Source organism: Thalassophryne amazonica, chromosome 20 (assembly GCF_902500255.1).
Source record: "Thalassophryne amazonica chromosome 20, fThaAma1.1, whole genome shotgun sequence".
Lineage (NCBI taxonomy): Eukaryota > Metazoa > Chordata > Actinopteri > Batrachoidiformes > Batrachoididae > Thalassophryne > Thalassophryne amazonica.
This window is the reverse complement of record NC_047122.1, coordinates 14,529,688-14,548,486: the sequence shown is the minus strand read 5'-3', so window position 1 is coordinate 14,548,486 and position 18,799 is coordinate 14,529,688. Positions and strand designations below refer to the sequence as shown.

The 18,799-nt window shown below is 48.3% G+C and overlaps 1 protein-coding gene across 5 annotated transcripts in view; it reads left to right on the top strand.

Moving 5' to 3' along the window:
* pleca (plectin a) overlaps positions 1–18,799 on the top strand; it is a 281,468-nt gene that overhangs the window by 26,397 nt on the left and 236,272 nt on the right. For all 5 annotated transcript variants that reach the window (XM_034161212.1, XM_034161211.1, XM_034161209.1 and 2 more), the window contains exon 2: positions 14,735–14,948. In XM_034161212.1, the coding sequence (XP_034017103.1) occupies positions 14,735–14,948 (214 nt within the window). The remainder of the gene's footprint in view (positions 1–14,734; positions 14,949–18,799) is intronic.

Sequence of the window (18,799 nt, the reverse complement as noted above, 5' to 3'; positions counted from 1 at the left end):
AGGTGGTTTGGTCATCTGATAAGGATGCCCCCTGGGCGCCTCTCTAGGGAAGTGTTCCAGGCATGTCCCAATGGGAGGAGACCCTGAGGAAGGCCCAGGACTAGGTGCAGAGATTATATCTCCACACTGGCCTGGGAATGCCTCAAGATCCAGTCAGAGGTGGTCAGTGTGGCCCAGGAAAGGGAAGTCTGGGGTCCATTACTAGAGCTGTTGCCCCCGCAGCCCGATCCCGGATAAGTGGTTGAAGATGAGTGGGTGAGTGAGTAATTTTTTCACAGGGGCACCCCAACAATTGTGCACAAGTACATGTACTGTTTTGAGGAAGCAGTGCATTTCCAAAATCCCACAAGAAACCACCAAAAAATAAACAAAAGTACTTAATTATTTCACCAAAATAGCAAATCTAGGCTTGCATCTTAGATGTACCTTCTAGCAAATTGTAGCTGAACTTTCAGGTCTTCTTTTAAAACAAAACAAAAAAAATCCTCTTTTTTACCACTTTATCATGAAGCTGTATAACTGGGGATACAAAATATCCCCATATAAAATAAGCAATAATAATAATAATATGAGCAAAGCAATGTACAGCAGCGCAAAGTTCTCTCATGGTACATGGAGTCCCAAACAGGAAGTGCCAAATTTTGAGTCCACAGTGAAACAGGAAATGTCAAGTGTCAAACACATCCTGGGTTGACACTTCCTGGATTGACAGACAAGATCTCATGGAATGTTGCAGGAACTCTGTGGCAAGTTCACACTGAAAAAGGAAATGCCAAATTTTGAGTCCACAGTGAAACAGGAAATGTCAAATGCTGGACTCCCCTGAAATTTGACCAGACACTGATGATTGATAGGTCACGGGACTTGCAAAAAAAAAAAAGAGCTGCATTTTGAGATTGGTGACTCATATTGACTGTTAGGCTCATCCTGTACAGTAGTTGTGTACCACAAAAAGTTCTAATCCACTTTTGTAGAAGAAGAAAAATATTTGAGTCATTCGGCTGAACCACAGACTCCAAATGACACCAAAGTTATATCGGTGAGTTAAAAGACTGAATTTTATGCCAGCAATGAGGTCCAGGTTGTTAAAAGTGGCATTTCTGCTTTAATTCGGGTTGCCTTATATATACGTGTTTCTCCAGTGATATTAAACGAGCAGGCAGCTGCTGATTCATGAGCTATAACATGAAGACGCTCAGGCTGAAAGAAACACAGGTAATTTACTCCTACTCTGTTCTGTATAAAACCTGTGTAACCTCTTAATTTTGCTCTCTGTGTTGTGTGGGCCGCTGAAGAGGAGGTACTGCTGGCCCACCACCACCAGAGGGCGCCCTGCCTGGAGTGCGGGCTCCAGGCACCAGAGGGCGCCGCCGCCCCACAGGAGCAGCCTCGGTAACAGCTGTCACCCATCACCTGAGACAGCTGACGGCAATTATCACTGGGGTATATCAGCAGGACGGCATCTCCACCTCATCGCCGAGATATCGTTTCTACCAGAGAGGTAACGTATCAAAGCTACGGAGTGTATCTTTTTGGATTTGTGCTTAGTTTGTGGATTACTGTTCCAACGAGAGGTGGAGGTAACTTCCCTGCTGTTCGGAGTCCTGGGTGCAAACGCGCCCCCATCTAACTGTCCTTTGTTCCTCGCCAGCAGTACCAGGTCCGACACGCGGAGGCAGTGGCCACCTGGGAGTTCGGGACTTGGCGGCTCCAGTATTCCCGGGGTCCTGTGGCGGAGGAAGCCGTGTGGTTCCGGTCTTACCTTGGAGAGGCGTCTCCTATCTTCGAGCCTGCCCACACGACACTTTTGTGAATTGACTGTTGTCCATTGCTGTGATTGGTTGTATTCGTTGTGCACATTCACAACAGTAAAGCTTGTTATTTTGACTTACTCCATTGTCCGTTCATTTGCGCCCCCTGTTGTGGGTCCGTGTTCCTACACTTTCCCAACAGGATATCTCGGCCAGCGTCATGGATCCCGAGGGGCGTCAACCGGCTGTTGAACGGCCAATGGAAGAACAGGACGCGCAGGCGTCCGCGGGAGGGGTAATCGGTGAGTTGCAGCGGATCCTCACCGCTTTCACGACTCGGTTGGATTTCATGACCGAGCAGAACGTCCTCCTGAACCGCACGGTGGAGGCTCTCGCCGCGCAGGTGGAAGCGCGCCCTCCGGGCGCCGCTGCGGCTCTCCCTCCCGTAGATCCTGTGCGTAACGTTGACGTTCCACTGGTTGTTCAACGACCTCTCCCTCCTTCCCCGGAAGCATACATAAGCCCTCCAGAGCCGTACGGAGACCGCTTCAACCGTGCTACTGTCAATGAGACAGGGGCGCCGGAGCGCAGCTGTTTATGCAGTCGACTTCCGCATCGCGGCTGCGAGATCCGGCTGGAATAACGCTGCCCTCCGCGCCGCCTTTGTAAACGGACTGTCTTTGGTTCTCAAGGAGCACCTGGTGGCTAAGGACGAACCGCGGGATTTAGACGGGCTTATCGATCTTGTCATACGGTTGGACAACCGGTTAGAAGAACGTCGGCGGGAACGAGACGAAGGGCGTGGCCGGGCACGCGCCGTCCCTCTCCCTTCCGGTTCCGACCGCGCTCCGCCTTCCCCACGCTCCACGGCCCCTGCGCTCCGTGGGGCCACAGCTCCCCCTACTGACGAAGCTATGGACACGAGTAGGGCAACATTTAGGGCACCAGCTGCACAGAGGAGACGGGCCCATGGAGCTTGTTTTGTTTGTGGTGCACTAGAGCTCCATGTGAGAGACTGCCCCGAGCGGTTACAACACCAACGCCCGCCCCTAGAGACTGGGCTAGGGGTGGGCCGAGACATTCACGTGGGACACACCCACATTGCTACACGACTCCCAGTCACGATCCTGTATGAGGATTTAACCCTGAAGGCCCCAGCACTGGTGGACACGGGCTCTGAGGGGAATCTGTTGGACTGCAGATGGGCCAGGGAGATAGGGCTCCCTCTGGTGGCGCTTACCTCGCCTGTGCAGGTTCGAGCGCTAGATGGCTCCCTGCTCCCTCCGATCACACATAAGACACCACCTGTAACGCTGGTGGTGTCAGGAAACCACCGGGAGGTGATCGAGTTTTTTGTGACTCAGGCCACTTCCTGTGTGGTTTTAGGCTTTCCCTGGATGATTGAAGCACAATCCCCGGATTGATTGGCCGTCCGGGGTAGTGGTTCAGTGGAGCGAGACCTGCCATCGGGTGTGTCTAGGTTCCTCGGTTCCTCCCGGCTCCCAAGCTAAGGAGGAGGTCAGAGTCCCGCCCGTGTTCAGCAAGGATCTGGCGCTCACACTCCCCCCCCACCGTCCGTACGATTGTGCCATCGATTTGGTTCCAGGCAGTGGGTTCCCGTCCAGTAGACTGTACAACCTCTCACGGCCTGAGCGCGAATCAATGGAGACCTACATCCGGGACTCGTTAGCTGCCGGGTTGATCCGAAATTCCACCTTCCCTGATGGGCGCAGGTTTCTTTTTTGTGGGTAAAAAAGATGGCGGACTTCGTCCATGCATCGATTATAGGGGGCTGAACGAAATCACGGTTCGCAACCGATACCCGTTACCCCTGTTGGATTCGGTGTTCACGCCCCTGCATGGAGCCAAGATTTTTACCAAGCTTGATCTTAGAAACGCGTATCATCTGGTTCGGATCCGGAAGGGAGACGAGTGGAAGACGGCATTCAACACCCCCTTAGGTCACTTTGAGTACCTGGTCATGCCGTTCGGCCTCACAAACGCCCCCGCGACGTTCCAAGCCTTGGTTAACGACGTATTGCGGGACTTCCTGCACCGGTTCGTCTTCGTATATCTAGACGATATACTCATCTTTTCTCCGGATCCTGAGACTCATGTCCGGCATGTACGTCAGGTCCTGCAGCGGTTATTGGAGAACCGGCTGTTTGTTAAGGGCGAGAAGTGTGAGTTTCACCGCACCTCTTTGTCCTTCCTGGGGTTCATCATCTCCCCCAACTCCGTCGCACCTGATCCGGCCAAGGTTGCAGCGGTGAGAGACTGGCCCCAACCCACAAGCCGTAGGAAGCTGCAACAGTTCCTCGGCTTTGCGAATTTCTACAGGAGGTTCATTAAGGGCTACAGTCAGGTTGTTAGCCCCCTGACAGCCCTGACCTCACCAAAAGTCCCCTTCACCTGGTCGGATCGTTGCGAGGCCGCGTTCAAGGAGTTGAAACGGCGCTTCTCGTCTGCACCCGTTCTGGTGCAGCCCGATCCTAGTCGCCAGTTAGTGGTTGAAGTGGACGCCTCGGACTCAGGGATAGGAGCTGTGCTGTCCCAGAGTGGGAAGACCGATAAGGTCCTTCATCCGTGTGCCTATTTTTCCCGCAGGTTGACCCCGGCTGAACGGAACTATGACGTCGGCAACCGAGAACTCCTTGCGGTGAAAGAGGCTCTTGAAGAGTGGAGACACCTGTTGGAGGGAACGTCCGTGCCATTCACGGTTTTCACTGACCACCGGAACCTGGAGTATATCAGGACCGCCAAGCGGCTGAATCCCAGGCAAGCCCGCTGGTCACTGTTCTTCGGCCGTTTTGACTTCCGCATCACCTACCGGCCCGGGACCAAGAACCAGAAGTCGGATGCCTTGTCCCGGGTACACGAAGACGAGGTCAAAGCGGAGTTGTCGGATCCACCGGAACCCATCATCCCGGAGTCCACTATCGTGGCCACCCTCACCTGGGACGTTGAGAGAACCGTCCGGGAGGCCCTGGCACGAAGCCCGGACCCCGGGACTGGACCAAAGAACAGACTTTACGTCCCACCAGAGGCAAGGGCTGCAGTCCTGGACTTCTGTCACGGCTCTAAGCTCTCCTGTCATCCAGGGGTGCGAAGAACCGTGGCAGTTGTCCGGCAGCGCTTCTGGTGGGCGTCCCTGGAGGCCGACGTCCGGGACTATATCCAGGCCTGTACCACCTGTGCCAGGGGCAAGGCCGACCATCGCAAGGCTCCGGGACTGCTACAGCCGCTGCCCGTGCCTCATCGCCCCTGGTCCCACATCGGCCTGGATTTTGTCACGGGCCTCCCGCCGTCCCAGGGAAACACCGTGATCCTCACGATAGTGGACCGATTCTCCAAGGCGGCCCACTTCGTGGCCCTCCCGAAGCTCCCAACGGCCCAGGAGACAGCGGACCTCCTGGTCCACCACGTCGTCCGCCTGCATGGGATACCATCAGACATCGTCTCCGATCGCGGTCCCCAGTTCTCCTCGCATGTCTGGAGGAGCTTTTGCCGGGAACTGGGGGCCACGGTCAGTCTCTCGTCCGGGTATCACCCCCAGACCAACGGGCAAGCAGAGCGGGCCAATCAAGAAATGGAGCAAACACTGCGTTGTGTGACAGCCGCGCACCCGGCGGCCTGGAGTACTCATCTGGCCTGGATCGAGTACGTCCACAACAGTCAAGTGTCATCAGCCACCGGCCTCTCCCCCTTTGAGGTGTGTTTGGGGTATCAGCCCCCGTTGTTCCCGGTGGTTGAGGGAGAGGTCGGTGTGCCCTCGGTCCAGGCCCACCTGCGGAAGTGCCGTCGGGTGTGGCGTGCCGCCCGTTCTGCTTTGTTGAAGGCCCGGATGAGGGCGAAGACCCATGCAGACCGGCGGCGGACCCCGGCCCCTACGTATCGCCCCGGGCAGGAAGTGTGGTTGTCCACAAAGGACATCCCACTACAAGTGGCCTCCCCTAAACTACAGGACAGGTACATAGGACCGTTTAAAATCCTCAAGGTCATCAATCCCGCCGCAGTGAGGCTTCAGCTTCCAGCCTCACTGCGGATCCATCCTGTATTTCATGTGTCGAAGCTCAAGCCCCATCACACCTCGCCCCTCTGTACACCCGGTCTGGCACCACCTCCTGCCCGGATCATCGATGGCGAGCCGGCTTGGACAGTGCGCCGGTTGTTGGACGTCCGTCGGATGGGCCGGGGCTTTCAATATCTGGTGGACTGGGAGGGGTATGGTCCCGAAGAACGCTCCTGGGTGAAGAGGAGCTTCATCCTGGACCCGGCCCTCCTGGCCGACTTCTACCGTCGCCACCCGGACAAGCCCGGTCGGGCGCCAGGAGGCGCCCGTTGAGGGGGGGGTCCTGTTGTGTGGGCCGCCAGAAGAGGAGGTACTGCTGGCCCACCACCACCAGAGGGCGCCCTGCCTGGAGTGCGGGCTCCAGGCACCAGAGGGCGCCGCCGCCCCACAGGAGCAGCCTCGGTAACAGCTGTCACCCATCACCTGAGACAGCTGACGGCAATTATCACTGGGGTATATCAGCAGGACGGCATCTCCACCTCATCGCCGAGATATCGTTTCTACCAGAGAGGTAACGTATCAAAGCTACGGAGTGTATCTTTTTGGATTTGTGCTTAGTTTGTGGATTACTGTTCCAACGAGAGGTGGAGGTAACTTCCCTGCTGTTCGGAGTCCTGGGTGCAAACGCGCCCCCATCTAACTGTCCTTTGTTCCTCGCCAGCAGTACCAGGTCCGACACGCGGAGGCAGTGGCCACCTGGGAGTTCGGGACTTGGCGGCTCCAGTATTCCCGGGGTCCTGTGGCGGAGGAAGCCGTGTGGTTCCGGTCTTACCTTGGAGAGGCGTCTCCTATCTTCGAGCCTGCCCACACGACACTTTTGTGAATTGACTGTTGTCCATTGCTGTGATTGGTTGTATTCGTTGTGCACATTCACAACAGTAAAGCTTGTTATTTTGACTTACTCCATTGTCCGTTCATTTGCGCCCCCTGTTGTGGGTCCGTGTTCCTACACTTTCCCAACACTCTGAAGGACTTATTTTTAAATTATCTCTTAATTTTGTTGTCTGAGTGACACACCAGTGACACTACTTTAGATAAATAAATCTAAAGTTATCTTCCTTAAACTCAAACTGAAAGCAAATCTCTACAACTTGATATAAATTAATTAAAAATATAAAATCCAGCTTCCTGATGAAGTGGTGTAGAGGAGGATTTTCTTCAAAAGAAGGCCTGATAGTTCAGCTACAATTTGTCAGAAAGTACATCTGAGATGCAAACCTAGATTTGATGTTTTGGTGAAAGAAACGCTTGTATTTCTTCATAATTGATGTAAATAAAGTCCAATACAAGCCTAATTCCAATGAAGTTGGGATGTTGTGTAAAATGTAAAAAAAAAAAAAAAAAACAATGCAATGATTTGCAAATCCTCTTCAACCTATATTCAATTGAATACATCACAAAGACAAGATATTTAATTTTCAAACTGATAAACTTTATTGTTTTGTGTAAATATTTGCTAATTTTGAAATGGATGCCTGCAACACATTTCAAAAAAGCTGGGACAGTTGCAACAAAAGACTGGAAAAGTTGATGAATGCTCAAAGAACACCTGTTTGGAACATTCCACAGGTGAACACATTAATTGGAAACAGGTGAGTGTCATGATTGGGTATAAAAGGAGCATCCCCAAAAGTCTCAGCTGTTCACAAGCAAAGATGGGGTGAGGATCACCACTTTGTGAACAACTGTGTGAAAAAATAGTCCAACAGTTTAAGAACAATGTTTCTCAGCGTTCAATTGCAAGGAATTTAGGGATTCCATCATCTACAGCCCATAATATCGTCAGAAGATTCAGAGAATCTGGAGAACTTTCTACACGTAAGCGGCAAGGCCAAAAACCAACATTGAATGCCCGTGACCTTTGATCCCTCAGGCGGCACTACATCAAAAACTGACATCATTGTGTAAAGGGCACAGGAAAGCTTCAGAAAACCATTGTCAGCTAACACAGTTCGTTGCTACATTGACAAGTGCAAGTTAAAACTCTACCATGCAAAGCGAAAGTCATACATGAACAACATCCAGAAATGCCGTCGCCTTCTCTGGGCCCAACAGACCCAAAGTGGAAAAGTGTGCTGTGGTCTTATGAGTCCACATTTCACATTGTTTTTGGAAATCATGGGCGTCGTGTCCTCCGGACAAAAGAGGAAAAAGACCATCCAGATTGTTACCAGCGCAAAGTTCAAAAGCCAGCATCTGTGATGGTATGGGGGTGTGTAAGTTGCCCATGGCATGGGCAACTTACACATCTGTGATGGCACCATCAATGCTGAAAGGTACATCCAGGTTTTGGAGCAACACATGCTGCCATCCAAGCAACGTCTTTTTCAGGGACGTCCCTGCTTATTTCAGCAAGACAATGCCAAGCCACATTCTGCACATGTTACAACAGCGTGGCTTCGTAGTAAAAGAGCGCAGGTACTAGACTGGCCTGTCTGCAGTCCAGACCTGTCACCCACTGACAATGTGTGGCGCATTATGAAGCACAAAATACGACAACGGAGACCCCGGACTGTTGAACAACTGAAGTCGTACATCAAGCAAGAATGGGAAAGAATTCCACCTACAAAGCTTCAGCAATTAGTGTCCTCAGTTACCAAACGCTTATTGAGTGTTGTTAGAAGGAAAGGTGATGTAACACAGTGGTAAACATACCACTGTCCCAGCTTTTTTGAAACGTGTTGCAGGCATCCATTTCCAAATGAGCAAATATTTGCACAAAAACAATAAAGTTTATAAGTTTGAACATTAAATATCTTGTCTTTGTGGTGTATTCAATTGAATATATGTTGAAGAGGATTTGCAAATCATTGTATTCTGTTTTTATTTACATTTTATACAACGTCCCAACTTCATTGGAATTGGGGTTGTATTCAGTGACTTGGAAATGTTCATGTTTCCATCCCCTGACTTGCCTGAAGAAAACTGTCAATAAAACTGATTATTATTTAGAAGTATTATTTAGAGATTTGCTTTCAGAGTTTGAGGAAGATAAGTTTTGAAATTTTTATTCTTTATATTTTTTGTATTTCTTGTATTTGAAATGGCATAAACAAAGTAAAATGTGTGAAATTCCAAGCTTTCCAATACTTCTGGAGGGCACAGTATCCTGACCTGATGATGAGTGCAACGTGAGTATGGTATTATTACTGTTTTGTTTAAGAATGTTTAATTTTCACTGTTGCTGTTCTTTGTGTGAAATCATAGTCATATCGTATATCATATTGATATGACAATATTGAGATACGATAATTTGGCCATATTGTACAGCCCTACTGTCAACTAGCTGAAAAGTCTGAATATTAATTTACATCTACATTTTAAAAAATACTTAATGTGGCATGGGTTAAGAGGGCTGTAATTTGGGGAGTCTGGGGGGTGGGGGGATGGAGCTCCTTCCAGAAGCTTAAAGGCAAAAAAAGAAAAATGCTTAAAGAAGCAGGGGTCTGGGGGCTCCCCCAGAAGCTGAAAGGTTTTAGTCATGCTAATGCTCCCCTGAAGCATTTGTTTAAAAAAAAAAGTGTGAAGGACCTAAATGACATGATGAGATGCTGAAGAGCTTTGCTCATTCATGTCTGCAACATATACAGTGGGGAAAATAGTATTTGACCCCCTGTCAATTTTGCAGGTTTTCCCACCTACAAAGAATGGAGAGGTCTGTCATTTTTATCGTAGGTACACTTCAACTGTGAGAGACAGAATCTAAAAAAAATCCAGAAAATCACATTGTATGATTCTTAAATAATTAATTTGCATTTTATTGCATGAAATAAGTATTTCATCCCCTACCAACCAGCACGAATTCTGGCTCACACAGACCTGTTAATTTTTCTTTAAGAAGCCCTCTTATTCTGCACTCTTTACCTGTATTAATTGCACCTGTTTGAACTTGTTACCTGTATAAAAGACACCTGTTCACACACTCAATCAATCACACTCCAACCTGTCCACCATAGCCAAGACCAAAGAGCTGTCTAAGGACACCAGGGACAAAACTGTAGACCTGCACAAGGCTGGGATGGACTACAGGACAACAGGCAAGCAGCTTGGTAGAAGACAACAACTGTTATTATTATTTATTAGAAAGTGGAAGAAACACAAGATGACTGTCAGTCTCCCTCGGTCTGGGATTCCATGCAAGATCTCACTTTGTGGGGTAAGGATGATTCTGAAAAAGCTCAGAACTACACAGGAGGACCTGGTCAATGACCTGAAGAGAGCTGGGACCACAGTCACAAAGATTATATTAGTAACACATGATTCTGTCATGGTTTAAAATCCTGCAGGGCAGCAAGGTCCCCCTGCTCAAGCCAGCACATGTCCAGGCCTGTTTGAAGCTCACCATCTGTTCACCACCAAGTTCACCACCAAGTGACCATCTGGATGATCCAGAGGCGGAATGGGAGAAGGTCATGTGGTCACATGAGACCAATAGTGTTGTGTGGGCCGCCAGAAGAGGAGGTACTGCTGGCCCACCACCAGAGGGCGCCCTGCCTGAAGTGCGGGCTTCAGGCACGAGAGGGCGCTGCCGCCACGGACACAGCCGGGAGTGACAGCTGTTACTCATTATTTCCTGACAGCTGTCACTCATTCTTCATCATCTCACTCCATAAAACCCAGACGTCATCTCCACCTCATCGCCGAGATATCGTACTTCATTGGAGGTAATATCCTCAGCCTGTGTGGTAAATTACTAATCTATCTATTGTGAGTGTTTGCAGGAGTACCGGTCCTTAGTTTGTGGAGGCTGAGTGAGTGCAGACGGCACTCTTTTCCTCTGAAGGATCACTGCTTAACACGTATTGAGTGAGAGGTGGAGGTGGCATTCCCACCATAATTGTTACTGGGTGTACACACACCCACACTTGACTGTCTTTGTTCTCGCCAGCAGTACCAGATCCGACAGTCGGGGACGGTGATCACCTGGGAATTCGGGACTTGGCGGCTCCAGTATTCACCAGGTTCGGTGGCGGCGGAAATCGTGTGGTTCCGGCTCTTCTCAGGACAGACGTCTTCTATCCTCGAGCCTGCCCACACGTCACCTTTGTGGATTGACTGTAATCATATTCTGAGATTGTCTGTATGTTCGTTGTGCTCCTTCACAACATTAAATTGTTAATTTTTGGCTCATCTATTGACCGTTCATTTGCGCCCCCTGTTGTGGGTCCGTGTCACTACACTTTCACAACAAATAGAACCAATAGTGTTGTGTGGGCCGCTGAAGAGGAGGTACTGCTGGCCCACCACCACAAGATGGCGCCCTGCTTGAAGTGCGGGCTTCAAGCACGAGAGGGCGTCGGAGCAACCAGGAGTGACAGCTGTCACTCATCATCCGTACCAGCTGTCACTCATCCACTACTCATCACCACCACCATAAAGGCCGGACTGCAACTCCACCTCCCCACCAAGAAATCAGCTACCATTCAGGTAACTTTCTCTGCTGACTCAAATCATTGAGTGATAACCTGAACTTCTTTTGCAGCCGTTATCCTGTGGTGTTCTGCCTTATCTGTGGGATTGGCGTTTGGTGTGATCAGCGACGGCTTCGCCTCACACCCCAAACCAAGATAAGTGGTTAAACAGGAGCTGCACGAGTGTGTGATTGGAGGTGGAGGTTCTCCCTCCTTTACTGAACACTGACTGTGGGATTACTGAGTGTGCGAACTCACACTCATCAGGACTGTCTCTGTTTTCTGCCAGCAGTACCGGGTCTGACTGCTGAAGACAGTGGCCACCTGGGGCGCAGGGCTTGGCGGCTCCGGTGTTCTTCAGCTCCGTTGGTGGTGGAAGCCGTGTGGGGATCCAGCTCTTCTCTCGCCAGGCGTCTTCTATCGTCGAGCCTGCCCACACGTCACCTGGTGTATGATTGACAGTCCACCATATTGTTATTGTCTGTACGTCGTTGTGCGATTCACAACATTAAATTGTTACTTTTGGCTTATCCATTGTCCGTTCATTACCGCCCCCTGTTGTGGGTCCGTGTCACGTCACTTTCACAACACAATAGAACTTTTTGGAATCAACTCCACTTACCATGTTTAGAGGATGAGAACAACCCCAAGAAAACCATCCCAACCATGAAGCATGGGGGTGGAAACATCATACTCTGGGGGTGCTCTTCTGCAAAGGGGACAGGACGACTGCACCGTATTGAAGGGAGGATGGATGGGGTCATGTATTGCGAGATTTTGGCAAACAACCTCCTTCAATCAGTAAGAGCAATGAAGATGGGTCATGGCTGGGTCTTCCAGCATGACAATGACCCCAAACACACAACCAGGGCAATTAAGGAGGGGCTCCGTAAGAAGCATTTCAAGGTCCTGGAGTGGCCTGGCCAGTCTCCAGACCTGAACTCAACAGAAAATCTTTGGAGGGAGCTGAAACTCTAAACCTGAAAGATTTGGAGAAGATCTGTCTGGAGGAGTGGACCAAAATCCCTGTTGCAGTGTGTGAAAACTTAGTCAAGAGCTACAGGAAACGTCTGACCTCTGTAATAGTAGACAAATGTTTCTCTACCAATTGTTAAGCTCTGTTTTTCTAGGGGATCAAATACTTATTTCATGCAATAAAATGCTAATTAATTATTTAAAAATCATACAATGTGATTTACTGGATTTTTTTTTTTTGTTTTTAGATTCTGTCTCTCACAGTTGAAGTGTACCTATGATAAAAATTCTGCATTCTCTGCATCAGCCATCGACAGGATTGGATGACGCTTTGCTATATTTTACAGGTGAAAGAAAGCAGTCCTCGTAATATCTCTAATGTGTAGGTCAAAGGACAACGTGGGATCAAAAATCACCCAAAAGGTCCTCACTTTGTCAATGTGATGATATATGACACACAAGCCTAGGTTAAGCATTAGCTGGTCAAACTGATGCTGATGTCTTGCTGGACCAAGGACCATCATTTCAGTCTTATCTGAGTTTAGAATTAACAAATTGCTGGAAATCCAGCTTTTTACTCACACAAGGCAGTCCTCTAAGGATTTTATGTGCATGAGATTACCAGCGGTTATCGCCATTTACAACTGAGTATCATCAGCATAGAAATGAAAGGCAATCCCAAAATGCTACAATATGTGCCCAAGGGATGCTATATAAAGGGAGAAAAGCAGGGGGCCTAAGAGGGACCCCTGTGGAACCCCACATTTCATGTCTTCAAGGTTAGAGGTAGTGTTTTTGTACAAGACACAGTGAGCACAACTGGTTAGGTATGATGCCAACCAGGTAAGGACATTTCCAGTAATCCCAAAATGATTCTCCAACCTAATAAGTAGAATACGGTGATCCACCGTATCACATGCAGCACTAAGCTGTAACAGCACCAGAATTGTAGTGGTGTCTGGCTCCATTGCAAGCAGAATATCATTTACCACTTTAGTGAGAGCTGTCTCTGTTCCTTTGTCTGTCTGCTCTTATGCAACGTCAGCACCCTTTCGAGGTGGTGGCTCCTAAAATGTGGAATGCATTGGTTTTGGGCTTCATATGTTCTGTGGACTCGATCGACATGTTAAAAGTGAAGCTCAAGATGCATTTTGTATGGGCTGGCTTTTACCTAATTTTATCTGTTTTATGTTTCTAGTAAGTAAGTCCCTTCGGCTACTCCCTTGTTTTGCACTCGGGGTCGCCACAGCAAATCTAAGGTGGATCTGCATGTTGAATTGGCACCGATTTTACTCCGGATGCCCTTCCTGATGCAATTCCACATTACATGGAGAAATGTGGCCTGGGTGGGATTTGAACCCGGAACCTTCTGAACATTAACCACTTGGCCACCACCCCTGCTTTATGTTTCTGCTGTTTTTAATTTCTTTGTTCTTATGTGAAGCACTTTGTGATTTTATCTTGAAAGATGCTATATAAATAAACTTTACTTACTTACTTTAAGAGTGTCTTAAACAGACAAGATGGCGGAAAGACAGAGAAGAAGGAGAGACGTTCTCTGGATGTTGAATGGCAGTGATTCAGTAACACACTACCGGCTTGATGGTGCAGCAATCATGATTGTGGTTGACCTCATCAGAAATGAGCTTACTTTTCCCACACAGCATAGTAACGTAATAACGCCTGAGATGAAGGTCATCACAACATTACGATACCTGACTACGGGAAAAATGGAAATTCTATAACATTCATACAATTATTAATATCAAAGTAAGTGATGTCAGCAGCCAGAGCCTAAATGGTGGCCTACAACACTCACCTGTTTGAGAAGAACTTTGCTTGTGTGCTGCAATCTCTGCTTTCTCACCTCATCTCTAAGGGAGTACCAGCGCTTCTCACACTGGTTGTTTCTGTGCAATTACCAGCACTGAATCAAGTTTATTGTCAAGTAAGTTCTCACATACAAGGAATTTGATCTGGTGTCACTGGTGCATAAACAACAAGGAAAGGAAACAAAAACTTCTGTAAGAAGTAAAAGAGTCAAATAGACAAATAAACAATTAGGTAAAAACTATGTTCACTGTCAAATAAATATAACAGTGAAATAGGGCTGTGCAAAGGCATGCAGATGTACTGTACCTTTCAGTGCATATGAAATGCAGTGCAGTGAAACGGCACCTTGGCCCTGCAATAGAATGCTGACCTGTCCAGGGAGAACCCGCCTCACGCTGTATGACTGCAGGGGTACTCCCCCAGTGGAGTCCACACTGGCACACAGTCAAATTGGAGGCTGTTGTGCTTTGGCCAAGGTCTGCACTCTGTATCGTTGAGTCATAGAGTCCATTTTCTGATTTTACTAAAACCTTCTGCCAGTTTGATAAACATGTCTTTTATCGTGGGACTATGCGAAGCTTCTGTATTGTATCATGTTGTGGGCTTGTGCTTGATGATGCTCTTGCACAGTATTGATTAAAAACTTATCTTTAGTGTTCTTTGTCTTTTTCCCCTTAAATGTTTCTTTCCAGGCTATGCAGGAAGTGAAGGACAAGCCCAGGAGGAGGCCTCTGGTCAGGGCTGCATCAGAGGAGAGCTCCACCGATCTCATGTGTACAAGCTACTCCCTGTCCCCAGGAGACACGCTGCCGTGGAACCTGCCCAAACACTATCGCATGAAGCGCTCAAAGTCGGCCTCTGGAGACGTGTTGGACCCCGCAGAGAGGGCCGTCATCCGCATTGCAGGTAGGAATGTGGTTTGTGATGCAGATGCAGCCTTTAAAACGAGCTGGAATCTCTTTGGGCACCACAGTCTCGTATGAGGGCGGGTGCTAAAGGGGCGAAATATGACGCATATGATCTAATTTCTCTACTTCTGGGGGACCAACCACGGCATTTTCAATGAGTTTTATGGCAAATTACATACAAAGTGAAAATGCAATGAAAAAGTGATGATGTCGTGGAAAGTGGACGTGTTGCGGTTTGTTTGGGACTCACAGCACAAACATGTTGTGGCAGTTTTGCAGGCGAGAGAACGGAGCTACTCTGGTTAGCTGTGCAGGCTAACACTTACCGAAACGACGTCTCCCACCTGCCTCACCTTTTCTTCGCCACTGAGAACCAAAAAAAAAAACTTTCCGTGACTGCTTCGGTGATTGCAGTCAAAAACAAAACAGTACACCATTTATCCATGTGAAGTTATGCTGTGTACGAGGTCTGTTAGAAAGGTATCGGACCTTTTTATTTTTTGCAAAAACCTGATGGATTTGAATCACGTGTGCTTGCATGAGCAAACCTTGAACCTTCGTGCGCATGCTTGAACTTTTTCACGCCTGTCGATTGCGTCATTTGCTGATAAGCAGCCTTTGTGTGAGGACATGTGTAGTGCGCTTGGCGTATTTTAATTTCAAGGAAAAAGACGGAACGACTGGAGCAGCGCCACATCAAATTTTGCCAGAAACTGGGCGACAGCCAGGTGGAAACCATTTGGATGATTCAGACGGCTTTCGGTGACTTTTCAGTCGTGTGACTTTCCGAGAAATTGTGGAAGAGGTGGGCATGTTACAACATGTCCTGTGAGACTTCAACACGGTGGCGCTTTTGCTCCGCCATCAGCTTCCTGCCAAAGCCATCGGCATGAATTTCGCTGCAACTCTTTTCATGGCAAAATCTTCTGTCGCAGTGGAATGTGCCGAAAAAGTGCTGATGTCCACCTCTTCCACAATTTCTTGGATAGTCACACGACGCTCCCGCATCACCACAGCGTTCACTTTGGAAATGATCCGGTCATTTCAGTGTGTTGATGGCCGACCAGAGCGCGGCTCGCTCTCCACCGTTGTGCGGCCGTCTTTAAACCGGTTGTAACGCTCCTTAATCTGTGTGATGCCCAAAGCATCGTCACCGAAAGCCGTCTGAATCTTCCGAATGGTTTCCACCTGGCTGTCGCCCAGTTTCTGGCAAAATTTGATGCAGTCGCGCTGCTCCAGTCGTTCGCCATTTTCCTTGAAAAGAAAAAAGGACGAGAGACTCCACCCATCCTCACACAAAGGCTGCTTACAAGCAAATGACGCAATCAATCGACAGGCGTGAAAAAACTCACGCATGCGCATGAAGGTTCAAGGTTGGCTCATGCAAGCACACGTGATTCAAATCCATCAGGTTTTTGCAAAAAATAAAAAGGTTGGATACTTTTCTAACAGACCTCGTGTGTATATATATATATATATATATATATATATATATATATATATATATATATATATATATATACACACACATATACAGAGTTAGCACTGTTGCCTCACAGCAAGAAGGTCATGGGTTCAATTCTCGTGGCCTTTCTGTGTGGAGTTTGCATGTTCTCCCCGTGTTTGCATGGGTTTCCTCCGGGTGCTCCAGTTTCCTCCCACATCCACAGACATGCGGGTTAGGTGGATTGGTATCTTTAAATTGTCCGTAGGTGTGTGTGTGGGTGTGTCTGTGTTTGTTTGTCTGTTTGTGGCCCTGCGACAGACTGGTGTCCTGTCCTGGGTGTACCCCGCCTCGCACTCTGTGGCTGCTGGGATAGGCTCCAGCCCCCCGAGACCTTTAATTGGACTAAGCGGTAGAAGATGAATGAATGAATATATATATATACGAGGTCTCTTAGATAATAAACCGACCCTTTTATTATTTTTTTTAACTATATGGATTTGAATGACATGCGATTACACCAATCATGCTTGAACCCTCGTGCGCATGCATGAGTTTTTTCACGCGTGTCGGTGACGTCATTTCCCTGTGGGCAGGCCTTGAGTGAGATGTGGTCCCGCCCTCTCGGCTGAATTCCTTTGTTTCACACGCTGCTCGAGATGGCGTGCGTTGCTTTATCAAAATTTTTTCTGGACCTGTGAGGAATATCCGAGTGGACACTATTCGAGAAATTAAGATGGTTTTCTGTGAAAAGTTTAACGGCTGATGAGAGATTATGGGGTGTTTCTGTTGGTGTAAGGACTTCCCACGGAGCGGGACGTCCTGCAGCGCTTCCAGGCGCTGTCGTCGGCCTGTTTCGAGCTTAAAACATCCTAATTTAAGGCTTAATTCACCCAGGACATCGTGAGAGAACAGAGAAGATTCAGAAGAGGCCGGCATGAGGAATTTATGCGGACATTCCACTGTTTAAGGACATTTTTTTAATGAAAGACGTACGCGCAAATTCGCCGAGTCGTTTCCGTGACGACTCTGCAAATCTGTGTGCACCGCGACAGGAAAAACACCTCCGTGTTGAAAACCATTAAAAGGCGGCTTTTAATGGCTTTCAACAAGTGAGTAACTGAGAAATTGTTTAACAGCTTGGGCATGTTCCAACTTGCCCGTTAAGATTTCCAACGGAGGTGTTTTTCCTGTCGCGACCCCCCGCGGTCGGGTCCGTCCCGACATGCGACTCTGCCCGCACGTTCTTTCATTACAAAATGACCGTTAACAATGGAATGTCCGAATAAACTCCTCATGCCGACTTCTTCTGAAAGTTCTCTGTTCTCTGACGACTTACTGCGTCAACAGAGCCTGAAATGTGGAAGTTTTCAACTTGAAACGGCGAGACGCTGCCGCCTCGAAGCGCAGATCGCCGTCAGGCGCCGTGGACCATCCTTAAAGCGACACTACCAGACCAAAATCTCTCATCAGCCGTTAAAATTTTTACCGAAAACCAGCTGAATTTATTGAATGGTGTCCACTCAGTTGTGCCTTACAGTTTTGAAAAAATTTTTATCAAACAAAGCAACAGTCTCTGAGCCATTCCTAAACAATGAAAAAAATCGACGAGCGGGTGGACGACTCCTCACTCAAAGACTGCCCACAGGCGAATGACGTAACCGACAGGCGTGAAAAAACTCTTGCATGCCCACGAGGGTTCAAGCATGTCTGATGTAATCACACGTGATTCAAATCCATATGGTTTTTGAAAAAATAATAAGGTCGGATACTTTTCTAATAGAACTCGTATATATATATATATATATATATATATATATATATATTCTGTTTTATTTAATAGGTGCAAAACTGATTTTAAAAAGTTGAGAACAGACATACCATAAGGCACCCTCTGTAATCTTTGGCACCCCCTAGTTTGTGGAGGACAGACCCCAGGCCAGCAGCTTTCTGTTGTATACTTCATATAGTACGTGCATCTGATGAATTTATTCACAACATCAAAGCTACGGCAACAGGGAGTGTCATATTAGCTGCTGATGACAAACACTGCTTTTTCCTTTGAGAGGGGGGGAGAGAGAGAGAGTGTGTGTGTGTGTGTGTGTGTGTGTGTGTGTGTGTGTGTGTGTGTGTGTGTGTGTGTGTGTGTGTGTGTGTGTGTGTGTGTGTGTGTGTGTGTGTGTGTGTGTGTGCGTGCTGCATGGGGCTATCCTTGGTAAGTGCATCTCAGCCGTTAACCCTGTGAAACCTGAGCCAGGCTAAGTGGACTGAACACGCTGGCTCAGTATTTCTCTTGACCAGAGTTCAGTCTCTTTGGGCCACAGGCCGCTGCCCCTCTCGTGGCCTGTGGTATTGATTTGGTGGGGTGGGGTACTGCAGTAATGTTCGTGTCTCTGTTAAGTTGT